The sequence below is a fragment of the Ascidiella aspersa genome, chromosome 2 (genome assembly GCF_963924565.1).
Source record: "Ascidiella aspersa chromosome 2, kaAscAspe10.2, whole genome shotgun sequence".
NCBI lineage: Eukaryota > Metazoa > Chordata > Ascidiacea > Phlebobranchia > Ascidiidae > Ascidiella > Ascidiella aspersa.
In genome coordinates, this window is record NC_139448.1 from 14,609,753 (window position 1) to 14,624,611 (window position 14,859).

Sequence of the window (14,859 nt, forward strand, 5' to 3'; positions counted from 1 at the left end):
TAAAAATATATTGTCAGTTAGCAATTTAAAACAGTTTGAATAAACGTGCTATTGATAGAATTTTATATTTGGTACTTTTTTGTTAAAATTGCGGTGCAAAAACAAATTTCGTCAGAATATTGTATTTTATAAGTTACTTGTGGTATATTTATATGGGTCGAATCTAATGGGCTTTCCAACGTGTTCACGCAATAATCTGGAACTACACGATATAGTATCAAGCAGCGGTGTCGATCTGTTGTAATATTGAATATATTGTAATCAGGTTTAACTATAATGAACTATTTAGCTATTTATTGCAAATAATCTTTACATTAGCTTTAAAACGACCAATGAGATGACGTAAGTCACGTAACCTTTAAATTTAAATCTGTTTAGCATGTAGCTAAACGTCCAATGTATTGCAGATATATTTGTACCTCTGTACATTCCTTTGCTACAAATGGAGTAAACGAAACCCTTTGATTAAGATAAGTTAAAACTACTGGGAAAATGTACGTCCTCCGAAATCGATCCAATACCAGCTCATTGTCGCCCCTAGTGTATTTTTTCCTTCCAGTTTAAGTGCCCCTTTTTGATTTACTGGCCTATAACTATAATAAAGGTGATAGCTATGTACGTGTTAAAACGTATTGAATCGTCATATGCTTAAAATCAGTATGCAATATGGAAAACTTGACTGACTGTGTCTTAGATTTTTTTTATTTAGACCTGTGCAGGGAAATTACCACATACTTAAAATTTTTCATTTTAATACTGCCAACGTGAAAACCATTGTTGACGGTATTAAGAGTAATTTTACTGTAACATTGGTTCTAGTAATCTGTTCATAGGCTCACAAGTCCCTGGCACTATGCAAATCCAACTACGGCGTCAACTTACAATTTATTAATGTTTAGTTTAAGCATTCACACAGTTATGTTTATATCATTCCGTAGATTCTCTGCGAAAAAAATCATAAGGATCGCCCCACTGTACAACTCAATTCTCCCACATAACTTAATAAGATATTTTTTAGTTCGATTTGGGTGCTTTTTAGTTGAAACAAAGTTTGATTTTCATATACAACCAGTACATACCAACGTTTTTTTTTCAGAACGTAAAACATATTCGCAGTCTAAGTCGACGCTTGGTCGTTATATTTTTCTGTATCTAGGGAAATTATATGCTTTTCCAAACGGCTAGGCCTTCTTATGGGACCCGACTGAATTTTTTGACCGTCTTTCTACCAACCAACCTAAAATATGTTTATGAGGATTTTCGGAGCACTGGTAAAAACGGGCAAAATGCAATTGCACAAAATACTATACAAAGTGCATTACGGTAAGTATTAGAGCAGGGGTCGGCAACCTTTCGTACGGAGTGTGCCAGTTTATGAATAATGTCAAAATATTATCAACTCGCGTGCCAAATAGTTTTCTATGTTTGGTTTCGCACTGGCAATCAGCGCTGCGGAGTTGGTTAAAACCAACCAGAGTCCGACTCCGACCAAATATCAGATTTCATCACGTCCCGAGTCCGACCCAGCCTCTGTATTTCACCAATTTACGTAACTAAATTAAGGTGGATATTCCGCAATACACTCTAGGTTCATGGAAAATATGCCACGAGCATATGCTATTCCACCTTAACAATTTATAGTTTGCTGCCCTATCAGTTTCGAAATTTGGTACTGCGCATGCCGCACGCGTCGGACTCAGGTAGTTTTACTGGTCTTACTCGACTCCCGAGTCCGACTCAACAGCCCTGCTGTGACCTGACTTCTAATTCAAATATATTTTTTGAAATATACTTGGATGCTTTTAAGCCGACTTAGAAGTGTTAACTATCAGTTTCGCTTTTTGTTGGTTTCTCAATCGCACAAAAACGCACGTGCTTACTTTTAATGTAGAACAGTGGTTCTCAACCTTTTCAGCTTACGGACCGGTAAAATTTTAAAACAATTTTTGCGAACCGGTGGACCCTTAAAAATTAAAATCAACCCAAAATGTTATTATGACACAATTATGCAACTTAAAAGCAAATAACGAAAACTTCTATGTAATGAGAAATTTCTGCTGTCTTGTTATATCATACGTGTTATACATGGTTCTATTGAAGTTTTTTACGTACAACTGGTCTTAAAGTTTAGGATTTAAACGAGTTGTAGCCTACTTTTAAATAGTTAACACTTGCAGCATTGTGACGTATGATGAGGTCCAAAGTAGACAGTTAACTCTATGTTACGTCACCATGCTGCAAATTATGGAACTGGCTAAGTTCTAAATTTGATGGACAAGCCGCCTTCAACATCTTGCTTTTTGCAATTTGAGATATAAATTTGTAATATATTTGGCGGACCGACAGAAAAGTTGACGTGGATCGGCGGTTGAGAACCACTGATGTAGAATGCCCTGCATTCACGTAGTAAACGTTACGCCAAATTTGGGGCTTTGTGACGTAATACGAACGGTTAGTGGTAAACAACAAGTTTGATGCTGACAAAAAATAATATCAAATACAACACAGTTAAGACACTAAAATGGTGCAACCATTTAGTTAGTGCTAGTGTTAGTGATGTAATAGTAGGCCTAATGTCAAAGATGCGGTAGTGATGTAGTGGTTGCACTTTCTTAAGGTGATATAACGTGCTAAAATCAATCGGCGTGCCATGCAATATCATCTTGCGTGCCGGGGGTTGCCGACCCCTGTATTAGAGTTTGTATTAGAGAATTCTATCAAACATATATATAACATTTGAACTGGGGTGTGCTATTACAAACAAAGTAAATTCGTTTGTTGTACCTTTTTTATTTTTACGCTTGCGTTGGTGCGTTTGTTCAACTCTAACCCTTGGTAGGTAAACTAGGTACACTATGCACGGATCTCTAATGTAGCTTGTTTAAGCCAAAATAGGTTGGGCAAATTGACATGACCTTAATATAGACGTTTCGAAACCCACTTGTGTATCATCATCGGTTAATACGACTTAACAACCTCACTTACAAAAGCGCATTTGTGAACACCTTCTGGTGAATAGAATAATCTATGTCGATCGGTGCCAACGTTTATTTTATTAGAATTAGAGGCAACAGTCGTAGATAGATAGCAACTCCAGTATCCGCAATCTGAACGTCCCTCCGAGCACATCAGGTTGACAAAAATCCACCTTTTGTTGGGTGGAAAGCTGCAGGAAATGTTTACACACTTACGATTTTCAATCAATCATATGTTCTTTAATACTCGTTAATAGATTTCTTCGGGTTGTCCATATCATAGGAGACACACATCAACAAGTTAATGTGTAAACGACATTAGATCGCTGCAAATGTTCTTTGCGATCCTTTACATTTTAGTTGTGCCTTGCATCAATCAGATACAAATTTTGCTGGCACTATATAGGGCGAAGGATGAAACATCGTAGTTCATAAAGTAAATAAGGTGAAGCTCTGCTTATGTCTGGTAGTCACATCACTATATGATGTAATAGGGTTTCCTTACATTATACTGTGGGTGCTTTGCTATCTCGTTGTTTATTATTAAAACTGTTTGATGCATCTCTCGAGAACTATCAGTAGCATTCGCCTGATCTTATTAATGTCCACATGGATAACCTTGTAAGAGTTCGCGATCTTCAAAGCCCTTTGCAAAAAAAAAAAATACGTTTATACAGTGAGGTTTAGCTTATGATCAGCTCTAATTAGAAGACTCGCTGGCACAACATGGGGTTCCAGCAGCAATGTTTTGCAATCTACTGCACTCGCGCTTGTATACGCGCCAGCAGAATGCTGTGCGGCCGCATGGTCCAGGAGTGCACACACCAAACTACTGGACGTGCCAATAAATAACTGCTTGCGGACCATCACTGGCTGTCTAACAGCGACCCCAGTAAACAACCTCCCAGTGCTAGCAGGGATTGTGCCAACTGACATAAGGCGAAAGGGAGCAACCTTTGCTCAATCGCGCAAGGCACTCTTGTGGCCTGACCATCTACTGCACAGCAAAATCTCAGGCTGTGCGCAGGCAACGCCACTGAAGTCACGACACTCCTTTGTAACCGCAGCAAAGTCATTCAAGAAAGCAATCCTTGATGGCAAAACTGCCCGCGAGTATAATAGCCAATTAGATTAAATGCTACCCAAATTTCTGCTTTGCCTCTCGTAGTTTGATTCATGAAATCTAAGTAGCACCTACGACATTATTTTAAAATGGGCGAATGCAAAACATAGGAATTCGAAATGGGAGAATAATCCTAGCAAACTAAACAAACGAATAGAATCCGGTTAAATCTTGTCGAAACAATGGGCAGTCTGTTATTATATGGGCCGAAAATTTATTTTCGGGACATATCTTGTTTTTGCCGTTATTATATGGGCCGAAAATTTATTTTCGGGACATATCTGGTTTTTGCCGTTATTATATGGGCCGAAAATTTATTTTCGGGACATATCTTGTTTTTGCCGTTATTCTTTTTTGGTTTCCTATGTTTCCTATGGTTTCCTATGGTTTCCTATGGTTTCCTATGGTTTCCTATGGTTTCCTATGGTTTCCTATGGTTTCCTATGGTATGTTTCAGACCGAGTTTTGTCCGAAGCTTTATAGAAAAAGTAGACATCGTAGAACCTTCAAATTTTCAGACATGGCGTAGAGTGGTATGTAGGTGCTTTGTAAAAGTTTATGAGGCTGCACTCCCAGGGGCCTTTGCTTGGGGGGTAAAAACCTGAAATATTGCGTTTTAGCACATTGTAGCTAACGACAGCCATCTAGCAGCAGAAAAACTTTCATACAGAATTCGTTCATATTCGCTTGCTTTGTCCAGCTCGCGTCGCGACGAGGCGGCTGCTGGCATCCCTGCTGCGCCCTATTGTCCCGCGCGTGCAACATTTGTGTTGGAAGTGGCTTGCCTAGTAAAACTATGCACATGCGACTTGCCTTTCATAAAGAGGCCTCTCTAAGTAAAAAAACCTATTGCTCTTACAACACAAAATATTTTACCACCGCAAATTTAAATGCGAATCCTACAGGCAGTGTACACATCTCTGTTAGCACATGTTGTAATTGTTGCACCATTCAAACATATCAACACCAGGTCTAAGCAAATATAATTATACAAGGGCCGCAACAACAAAAAGCTTAAGTTTAACGCATTCTTAACGACGACGTTACAAAGCTACGTCATAACATGGCGTCATAAATAAATAAATCTTGCGTTTATTGGATTTAAATTGGCAAAACTTTCAATATAAAACGTGGCTTATTAGGCACATAAACGTGTTTGCATATTGCTCAAAACTACAGATTTAAACTCTGTTTCAACAGTGATTGCTCAGACCAAGGCATGGTAAAAATTTACACAGTAAAAGTTGGAAAAAGTATAGCAAACCATAGACGTTAAATCATTTAGAGAGAATGAAAATATTGACTTTTTAAACATGCTAGCTGACCAAAATGTAATAACATGGCCGTAAGCATTATCTACGTAAATTTTTATTGATCAAATGTATGTTTCGATCATTTGCCAAAATCTACGCCATATTTGAACCCCCTTCGCTTCAAAGCCATAAGTTATTATATTATTATACACAACTTATAATTGTGTGTAGATATGTTGGATTGGAGTAACATACAGAACAGGTGCAAATAGCAAATATTCTCCAAATACGATGTTTCCAATATTCTCCAAATCGTATTTCATCGTATTGTCGCGGTAATACACAAAGAGGTAAGGCCGTGAATAAAGTTTCACCCACCGTACAATTAACGGAGGGAAGCATTTCGAGTAGGGATGTTCAAGGCAGAATATCGGCGACACATTTATAATGCTTGCTTTAAATGCGGCGTCAGCATTTTTTGGGGCGACCAATTACTTCGCGATAAGCTTCGCCTAATAATTAAGTGTCAATAGGGTGTATTTACCGCCGCAAGTTTAAATGCGAAATCTTAAGGCAGTCTACGCCTCTCTGTTAGCACCTGTTGTGCATCTTGCTCCAACCAGCATACCAACATCAGGCCTAAACTTATCTAGCAAAACTTTCGATTTAATAGTTTGCGTATTAGGCACGTAATAGTGTTTTTCATATTGTTTGAAACGACAGATTTAAAGCCTGTTTTAACAGTGATTGCTCGGACCAAGCTATGGTAAAAAATTACCTAGTGAAAGTTTGCAAAAGTATAGCAAACCATAGGCGTTAAACCATTTTTAGTCTTTAAGAGAATGATAATATTTGATTTTCAAACACGTAAGCTGGTCAAAATTTAATAAAATAGCCATATGCATTATCTAAGTAAATTCTATTTATCAAATATATGTTTCGATCATTCCCCAAATTCTACGCCATATTTGAACCCCTTTCGCATCAAAGGCATATTTTAAGTGGGGAAGTTTTCGGCCCATATCTGTTTTTGCTTGCAGAAACAAGTTAAGGAAAATGAAAAACAAAATATATAATATAAAGTACACAATACAAAATATTAAAAAAAAAATTAAAAAAAAAAAAATTAAAATAAAGTAAAAATTGAAAATAAACACTAAGCCCTGAAAATATATCCCCTGACAAAATATACAACAACCGCACCCCCGTCTAGTTCTTTTTTGGTTTCCTATGGTATGTTTCAGACCGCTTTTTGTCCGAAGCTTTATAGAAAAAGTAGACATCGTAGAACCTTCAAATTTTCAGACATGGCGTAGAGTAGTATGTAGGTGCTTTGTAAAAGTTTATGAGGCTGCACCCCCAGGGGCCTTTGCTTGGGGGGTAAAAACCTGAAATATTGAGTTTTAGCACTTTGTAGCTAACGACTGCCATCTAGCAGCAGAAAAACTTTCATACAGAATTCGTTGATATTCGCTTGCTTTGTCCAGCTTGTGAAGTGACGAAGCGACTTACCGCCTGCTGGGCTTTATTGTCCCGCGAGTGAGACTTTCATTGTGCGAAGTGGCACGTCCTAAACTGGGCTCGTGCGACTTGCATTTTAAAACGAGGCTTCTCTTTAGTAAAATTACTTAATGCTGTGAAGAAACAACTTATTTTACCGCCGCAAATTTAAATGCGAAATCTGGTGGCAACTCTAATCCAACATATCAACACCTGGCCTACACAACTTAAAATTGTGTGTTGATATGTTGGATTGGAGTAACATACTATACAGGTGCAAATAGCAAATATTCTTCAAATACGATTTATCCAATATTCTCCAAATCGTATTTCATCGTATTGTCGCGGTAATACACAAAGAGGTAAGGCCGTGAATAAAGTTTCACCCACCGTACAATTAACGGAGGGAAGCATTGCGAGTAGAGATGTTCAAAGCAGAATATCGGCGAATCATTTAAAATGCTTGCTTTCAATGCGGCGTTAGTTTTTTTTCGGGCGACCAATTACTTCGCGACAATCTTCGCCTAATAATTAAGTGTCAATAGGGTGTATTTACCACCGCAAGTTTAAATGCGAAATCTTAAGGCAGTCTACGCCTCTCTGTTAGCACCTGTCGTGCATCTTGCTCCAACCAGCATACTACCAACATCTAGCAAAACTTTCGATTTAATAGTTTGCGTATTGAGAACATAATAGTGTTTTTCATAATGTTTGAAACGACAGATTTAAAGCCTGTTTTAACAGTGATTGCTCGGCCCAAGCCGGTAAAAAATTACCGAGTAAAAGTTTGCAAAAATATAGCAAACCATAGGCGTTAAACCATTTTTAGTCTTTAAGAGAATAATAATATTTGCTTTTCAAACACGTAAGCTGGTCAAAATTTAATAAAATGACCAATGACCATACGCATTTACTACGTAAATTCTATTTATCAAATATATGTTTCGATCATTTCCCAAATTCTACGCCATATTTGAACCCCTTTCGCATCAAAGGCATAAGTTAAGTGGGGAAGTTTTCGGCCCATATCTGTTTTTGCTTGCAGAAACAAGTTAAGGAAAATAAAAAACAAAATATATAATATAAAATAAAATAAAAAAAATAAAATAAAGTAAAAATTGAAAATAAACACTAAGCCCTGAAAATATACCCCCTGACAAAATATACAACAACCGCACCCCCGTCTAGTTTTAAAATGTATTTCATTTTAGCGTCTCGTGGTGTGTGGTAGACCTCCATTAGAATGGAGGAAGTAATTCACGCACAATTTATTTCGCGTGGCCTAATCCGGGTGCTCCCTCACCTTGTAGAACTTTTAAAACATACGACATGGCCTTTTTAGGGCAAAACATTTATTAGTCTATTTTAAACACTGGTGTAAAAAGGTTACTCACACGATCTTTAAAAAAAGATCTCAGATAATTCTTATTCCTTGATATGCTTTTGTTATGGATCAACTGTATTGCTATTTACCTAAGCGGATCCGGGATTTCCTTTAGTGCATATCCGACACTTTCAACAGCAAAATGGCTCAATAAAAATGGGTGAAACAGTTCATTTTCCGCTTGCTGATGTATACCATAAATCAACATTTTCAGAAGTTTACAAAACACCTACAAACGGTAAGTACACTTAAGCAGGAAGACTTCCTTTCCAAATGATTCATACAGGAGCCACACCCAAGCAAACACCGTGAAAGTACAGTTGGCGAAATTCGCTCCATACTAAGAATCCCAACAAACATGTACATTTCTCAACACGATAAAAAAACCCAGAAGTCACACTAAACGCACGCGAAACGACTATTAGCGCACGGGAATTAATAAATAAAGGTGTATATTTGTAAAATAGACTGAAAACCTTAGCCTTTGGATAGCAAATATTTCGAAAAATTATTCGACAGCGAGTATTTTGAAGAATTATCTTACAACTAATTGTGAACTCGCTTTACGCAAAACTACTCAAATAAAACGGCTTTGAATATTTTCGAGGTATGTAGCCTAATAAAGCTATTCCAATTACAAAATGACCGTGAAATTTCGACAATGTTTGACGAATACATCTCGTTCCGCTTTCGTAAAACTTAATGAATAAGTTTACTTTTGTTAATTTGAATATTTTGCTAAGTATAGTGGCAAAAATGTTCGTCAGGTAACTGTAGCCTACTATCCACAGTGCGGCATGTTAGGTGCGCTTATATCGAATTAAAGGTGCCATGTCTCTAATCATCGAGACCTCAAAGACTTTAATTAAGAAAATGTTACGCTTCAATGTTTCAAATGATTTTGAATTAAAGTGGCCCAAAGGTCAGGAACTTAATTTTTTTCTATTCTTCTTACTGTTAAACGTGACGTAAAATTTTGGTTTATTCAAAATTTTAGTATTCTTATACATTAATGAACAAAATCTAGCTGTAGGAAAAATGCGAAGGCACGGCTCGTAATAAACAAGTTCGAATTAAGTTACGCTTATGTGTTATGTTTTGTTCACTTATGAAAAGTTGAGTGTAAAAATTTGGTCGCCAATACTTCTTTGTTATATTTAAGCTTAGTATTTGGATCGCCGGGAAAAAAGGCTTAGACACACCCTTTAGTTCGTAATGTTGTGTGTGGATCGTTGTTGCCGTACACCATCCGACCCCGGCTCTCAATATAGTCGTTTTTCAGCAGTTAAATTTCCTAAAATACATTTTTAACGGTGGTTATATAAAAGTGGCAGGTGTGATGAAGATGTATATCATTGTAGGTTTACAAGTGCAAGGTTACAATATCAATGGCCAACATGAGACGCCTACCACTGACTATTCTTATCTATGCCAGTGTACTACTTTTAACAACCAACTCTGCAGTTGGGGTAAGTTTTAGATATAAAATGTTTGCGATTTACAATATAGGAATTTGAGGCCTCTTGCTCTTTCAACGGAATATTATTTAACTAAAACGTCCAAAAAGGGGAATGAGACGGGCAGTTAGAATTAGCCTTCTTCCATAAGATACAAATAAAAATACTTCAAAACCGATAAACTTTGTGACAAACATAAATTAAAATAACGCTTATTGCAATTTAATCACGTCAATTTTTTAACCATTGAAAGAACATAAAGCAAAGTGGTTGATACTTGGAACACTTGATCAACTGCCATTTTGACAATAATACTTAAAACAATTTGCTTTCTTAAGTTCTTAAAAAAAAACTATTTAAATTCGTAGTTTCTTTAAGGTGTTGTTTTTTTAGCAACAAACCTTACAACCAACTTTGGTTTATTAAATATTTAGGTCAGATGTAAGAAATGGAGTCGACAACTGATGGATGTTGGTAAGAGCTACTGGTAAGAAACCATTCATAACTTTACCTATATCGTTATACACTTTGCACCATTCACTTTGGTATTTAGCTGTTGGCTAACTCTAATAATAATGAACGAACACTTGGTGTGGTGAAAACATTCTTATACCTAACTATTGTTTGGGAGGTTCGAAAAAACGGCATAAATACACTTCCAAATAGTAGCTTGCAAAAAGCTATGATTATACAATGACAATAGGTCGATAAGTCTAAACATTACCTGAACGAATGTTTACAAAAACAAAAATGGTGTTAAGCTTTCGTCTCTTTTTAATTATCAATAAAATACACGAAATTCGTTCAACCATGCTCAAAAAAATCATTTAACCCAGATATGAAGATATTTGTTTAACTTTTTATTTGGGATTTACAATTTTTTTTTAAAGATATGGGATTTCCGTTAAGACCCCAACGAGCTAAGTTAGGGTTGTCAGTAATTTTGTGAGTTGGGCTCTGGAGCAAACCCCACTATAAGGTTCCCAATTTGCTTCAATCAACTTATATTTTTGGCAACAACAAATGCGCCTGGAAGATCACTCCTGGAAGATTTTTTAATAAAAAATTGATAAACGCGATTACTTTTTTAGCGATTACAGTGATCAACCGCTCTCTTTGAATATAATAATTTGTTTTTCGTATGTTTGAGTTTGTTAAATTAACTCTTTCTTCTGCTAACTATCGCCTGGCACGGCGCCTTTAGGCTAAAAAGTTTCCTCAAAGCGCACTACAACGCTAAAGAGGATTCATGCAAAGCTTGAATGAGTTTTGGGGGGTGGCGCAGCATGCCCGAGTTATATTTCTTTTAATAAATATATACACGGAAAGCAACTAATAAGACCACACATTTGGTCATTAGCCAATTAAAATTAAATTAACTTTTGCGAAGTTACATTAATATAAAAGTGTTTAAAACAGGCTCAACGTAGACTCATACAAAAAAGACTCGCGTAACAAAAAGCGGCAGAAAATATTTATAGGCCTAAGTATGGATTCTAAAAAAATAATTTTAAGTTAACAGTAGCCTAGTTTTTAAATTAAATAATTTACAACAAATTTAACGATTATTTCTCCCAAGTTCTTGGAGTCAGTTGCCCTCTGAATGGGGAACAACATGGACAACTTCAAACTATTTTTTTCTCAACTTCAGCTTATATATAAACACAACAACGAGCAATATTTTATCTTTTTTCCTGGTATGTTTTAGCCCATATTGAGGAAATACTTTCAGCCCAAAGTTGTTGTCTATTTTAAGGCATGTTACGCTAACTTTACCTGGATAAATTATGAAACCTCTCACGCTTCGTAACAATATTTTTCTTACATTTTTTCTGTTGACAGGCTAGCAGCGTGAGGACACAGGCTATTAGCAAAATTGAATTTACTTTGCAGCCTTTCAGTTGTGGGGTCTGTTTATAGACCAATTCTTTAAGTGTATTTGCAGAGTTAAAGTTTATTTATTTTACTCAAATATTTTTTTACGATTTGTGGGATTAGGATTTACTTTAGTTGCCTAAATGACCCTCGCATTGGGAGCAGTTCTTTTTAAAAATACTGGTTTATGAGGTAATGTTATGGCGTAATTAGCGATCGCATAACCTATTTTGAGTTACCTGCGAAGTATGGATAACATTGTAGCCGCCGGTGCGGACAATTTAGGCCGCCCTGAGATAAGTGATATTTAAAGCTATGGACACAATACCTCTTTATGTCCCCTAAAAAGCGCATGAATCACTTAAAACTCCAAAGTGCTTACTGCGACAATTGGAATTAACCACTGAATACCAGAAAGACAACATACAAATAGAAATTGAATTACCTTATCCCTTTGTTTTGTTTCAGCTGCATCGTTACACGTGTTGGGCAAAAAACACAACGAATTTGCGGACGTCTTACGAGTAACAAATCTGTACCGAAATGTATTTTTCAATAAAAAGTATTGTGTTCACTGTTTATTGTGTGCTTACAGGCCATCGAAGTGTTATTATTGTGATTTGAAATAACAAGGTATTCCCTTGATATTAGCTGTTGGTTTAAGTTAGTGATTTCACGCTATTTGGCATACCGCACACTATAAAATAGATTCCTAAACCGCCTAGTTCTTAAAATTTTAGTTAAACCTGGGAAATATATTTTTTAATAATTGTACATTAATCGCACACAAATAAATATATCAGAAGCCTTAAATTTACCAAAAAAATAGGCTTGAAATAAAATTCGCGTCAACCAGTTCGGAACCACTAGCATAAATAACAACCATAACATACATAAATGGCCCCAACAGCCATCACACAGGTTTTGTAATGTAGAACCAATATCAAGCACAATAGTATATTTCGTAAAAAGAAATAAAAACTAATTTAAAAATTTGAATAAATAACAAAAACAGCTAACTAAAACACATAGTTCATTAACAGGTTGCAAGAACACAATGCATGCCATTAATGATAGTTCTATAATTTGCATCTCATATTTTCTTTCTTAAAGTAAAAAGTTTTACGGAAAAATAGCACATTGTAATTCAAAGTAGAAACACATCACGCAGTAACCAGTCATAAAAAAGGTGATGTGCGACTCGTGGTCTTGAGTTGTTCTGCATTTTAAGCAAACAAGAGCTAGAAACATTATGCCATCTGTAAACGTACTTTTTGATTGCGCTTTTTAGCAGTTTTTGCTCTCACTCAAACGCCATTTTTTTGTATTAAAATTCAAAACTATATTCACTGGAGATAAAAACTACGACGGTTTGGACAGCTTTTCCCGGTCCTTAAACTGCCCGTCCACGGTTAGCGAAAGGGCCCCGGCGAATTGCTCAAAAGTGACACTCAGCCTGGCCGACAGGTGGTTGGAGAAGGCGAGGAAGGGCAGCTTTCTAAGGGTTCGTCCGCTCAGGCCCACGCTGTCGGTAGCAATCGACAGCAGAGAATTGCTGCTCTGACATTCCGGCATCTGGCTCAGGTCGGCCGGGTCTCCGAGAATCTCGGCCTTGGGCTGGATCAGTCCCACACGGCCCAGCTCGTCAATGCACGACTTGTAGATGTGGTAGATGGCGTTGGGTGATGGAAGGCCAACGTAGAAGCGGATATCGGCGCGGTCCACGAACGCCACGTCGATCTTGCCGGTTACGTTGGACGTGGTAAGGACAAGCACGTTTTTGTAGCGCTTGAGTTGGTCGACTTGCGTCAGTAGTGCATTGACGACTCGGATAGCGTCTGAAGGCTCGACGCCGCTTGAGACAGAGGCGCGTGCCGCAGTCAGGCTCTCGACCTCGTCTATGAGGAGAAACACCAGGTGGTTTTCGTCTTCAACTAGCTCCTCCACCTGCGCGAAACAAGCTTCTCACTTCAGTTTGGAGCAAACAAATCTTGGCATTTTGACTATCATACTCATACATACAAACAAAAGACAATTGCATATGACTTTGACAAAGTGGAATTTTTTTTTAAAAGAATATATGGCTATCTAGATTTTTTTTCTAACAAATGATTTTTTTCTCGCACAAAACTTGAAGAAAATTGGGCATATGTATGCATACAGTGACCACAAGCAAGTTTTTAAAGCTTTAGCATTTTGCTCCGTGCTAAGTAAAATTCCAAGTGATTAGATAATAATTTTTTTACTTAAAACAAAACAAAACTTACCTTCTTGAACATTTTCATAATTAACTTTCCACTCTCTGAAAACCACTTTGAAAATAGGCTGTGGCTGTTTACTTCAAGCAATGACGCCGAGGAAAAACGATTTGATAGCCTAATTGAAAGTTTATGTGCAATTGCATGACAGAGCGACGTTTTTCCAGTGCCAGGGGGGCCGTGAAGAAGTACAACCCTATTCCAAGATATCATGTCAGGGTTAACAGCCTTGTCTGCAAATAACAATCCTGTAGTGGCATAATTTACTAGATTCTGTTTAATGTTTGTATCGTAAATAAGGGAGTCCCACAGATCGGCTAATTTATTTGAAGGAAGCAGCCAGTTGGTGGCAGCAGGAAGTTCACCATCATCTTCATCTAACATTTCATCCTCACAGTCATCGTACAATCGGTAAACATAATAGAACATGCAATTGTCATCTTCTACAGGCATTTGCTCGAATACAGCGAGATTTTCTTTTGATGAATAGATAGCCAACTTTTCTATGTGATTTCGCAATACTGCATCATTCTGCAAGCTCTCGGGAACAAACTGCCGATGTTTTAACAGAAAATTTTTAACAATTTGCTTGATGTCAATGTATCGTAAGGCACTCTTGTTCTTCTGACAAATTTCAACATGATAAGTTACATTACTATCTTTTTCATATCCATTTTTAGTCCCATGTTCATCCATATCCATGATTTTAAATATTGTTTACCAAAATAACCATATGTTAAGATGGGTCTTTCTTTTTATGTTAAACTAAATCAAAGTTAGATCGTGTTTTTTAACTGATATTCAACAAAATAAAAATTAGAAATAAATTATTTACCAAATAAAAGTCATTAATTGAAAAACATAGAACCCTTTTGTATTAATTGTTGTTCTGCACAACACAACAGCACATAGCAAAAGCTAAAAATTTGTTTTAATGTAAAAGTAATCCCAGAGATTTTTACGGAACCAGATTGCAAAAAAATATCCCAGAGATTTTTATGGCATTGTGTATTTTTAGATTTTGGTACCAAATT

General features: G+C 36.7%; 1 protein-coding gene across 1 annotated transcript; it reads right to left on the reverse strand.

Annotated features, from left to right (window-relative positions):
• Nucleotides 1-12,510: 12,510 nt before the first annotated feature.
• Nucleotides 12,511-14,612, reverse strand: LOC146163881 (pachytene checkpoint protein 2 homolog). The gene is made up of 2 exons (XM_083382211.1): nt 13,835-14,612; nt 12,511-13,514 (listed from the first exon to the last, which is right to left on the reverse strand). The coding sequence occupies exons 1-2, from the start codon at nt 14,525-14,527 to the stop codon at nt 12,930-12,932; spliced, it is 1,278 nt and encodes a 425-aa protein (XP_083238337.1). The 5' UTR covers nt 14,528-14,612; the 3' UTR covers nt 12,511-12,929.
• Between the last annotated feature and the right edge of the window lie 247 nt (nt 14,613-14,859).

What these genes read in the sequence shown, in the direction of transcription:
- LOC146163881 (XM_083382211.1), bottom strand. Translation starts at nt 14,527, where the DNA reads ATGGATATGGATGAACATGGGACTAAAAATGGATATGAAAAAGATAGT. An exon ending in TTATGAAAATGTTCAAGAAG is followed by an intron (nt 13,515 to 13,834) that starts GTAAGTTTTGTT and finishes TGTTTCGCGCAG; the next exon opens with GTGGAGGAGCTAGTTGAAGA.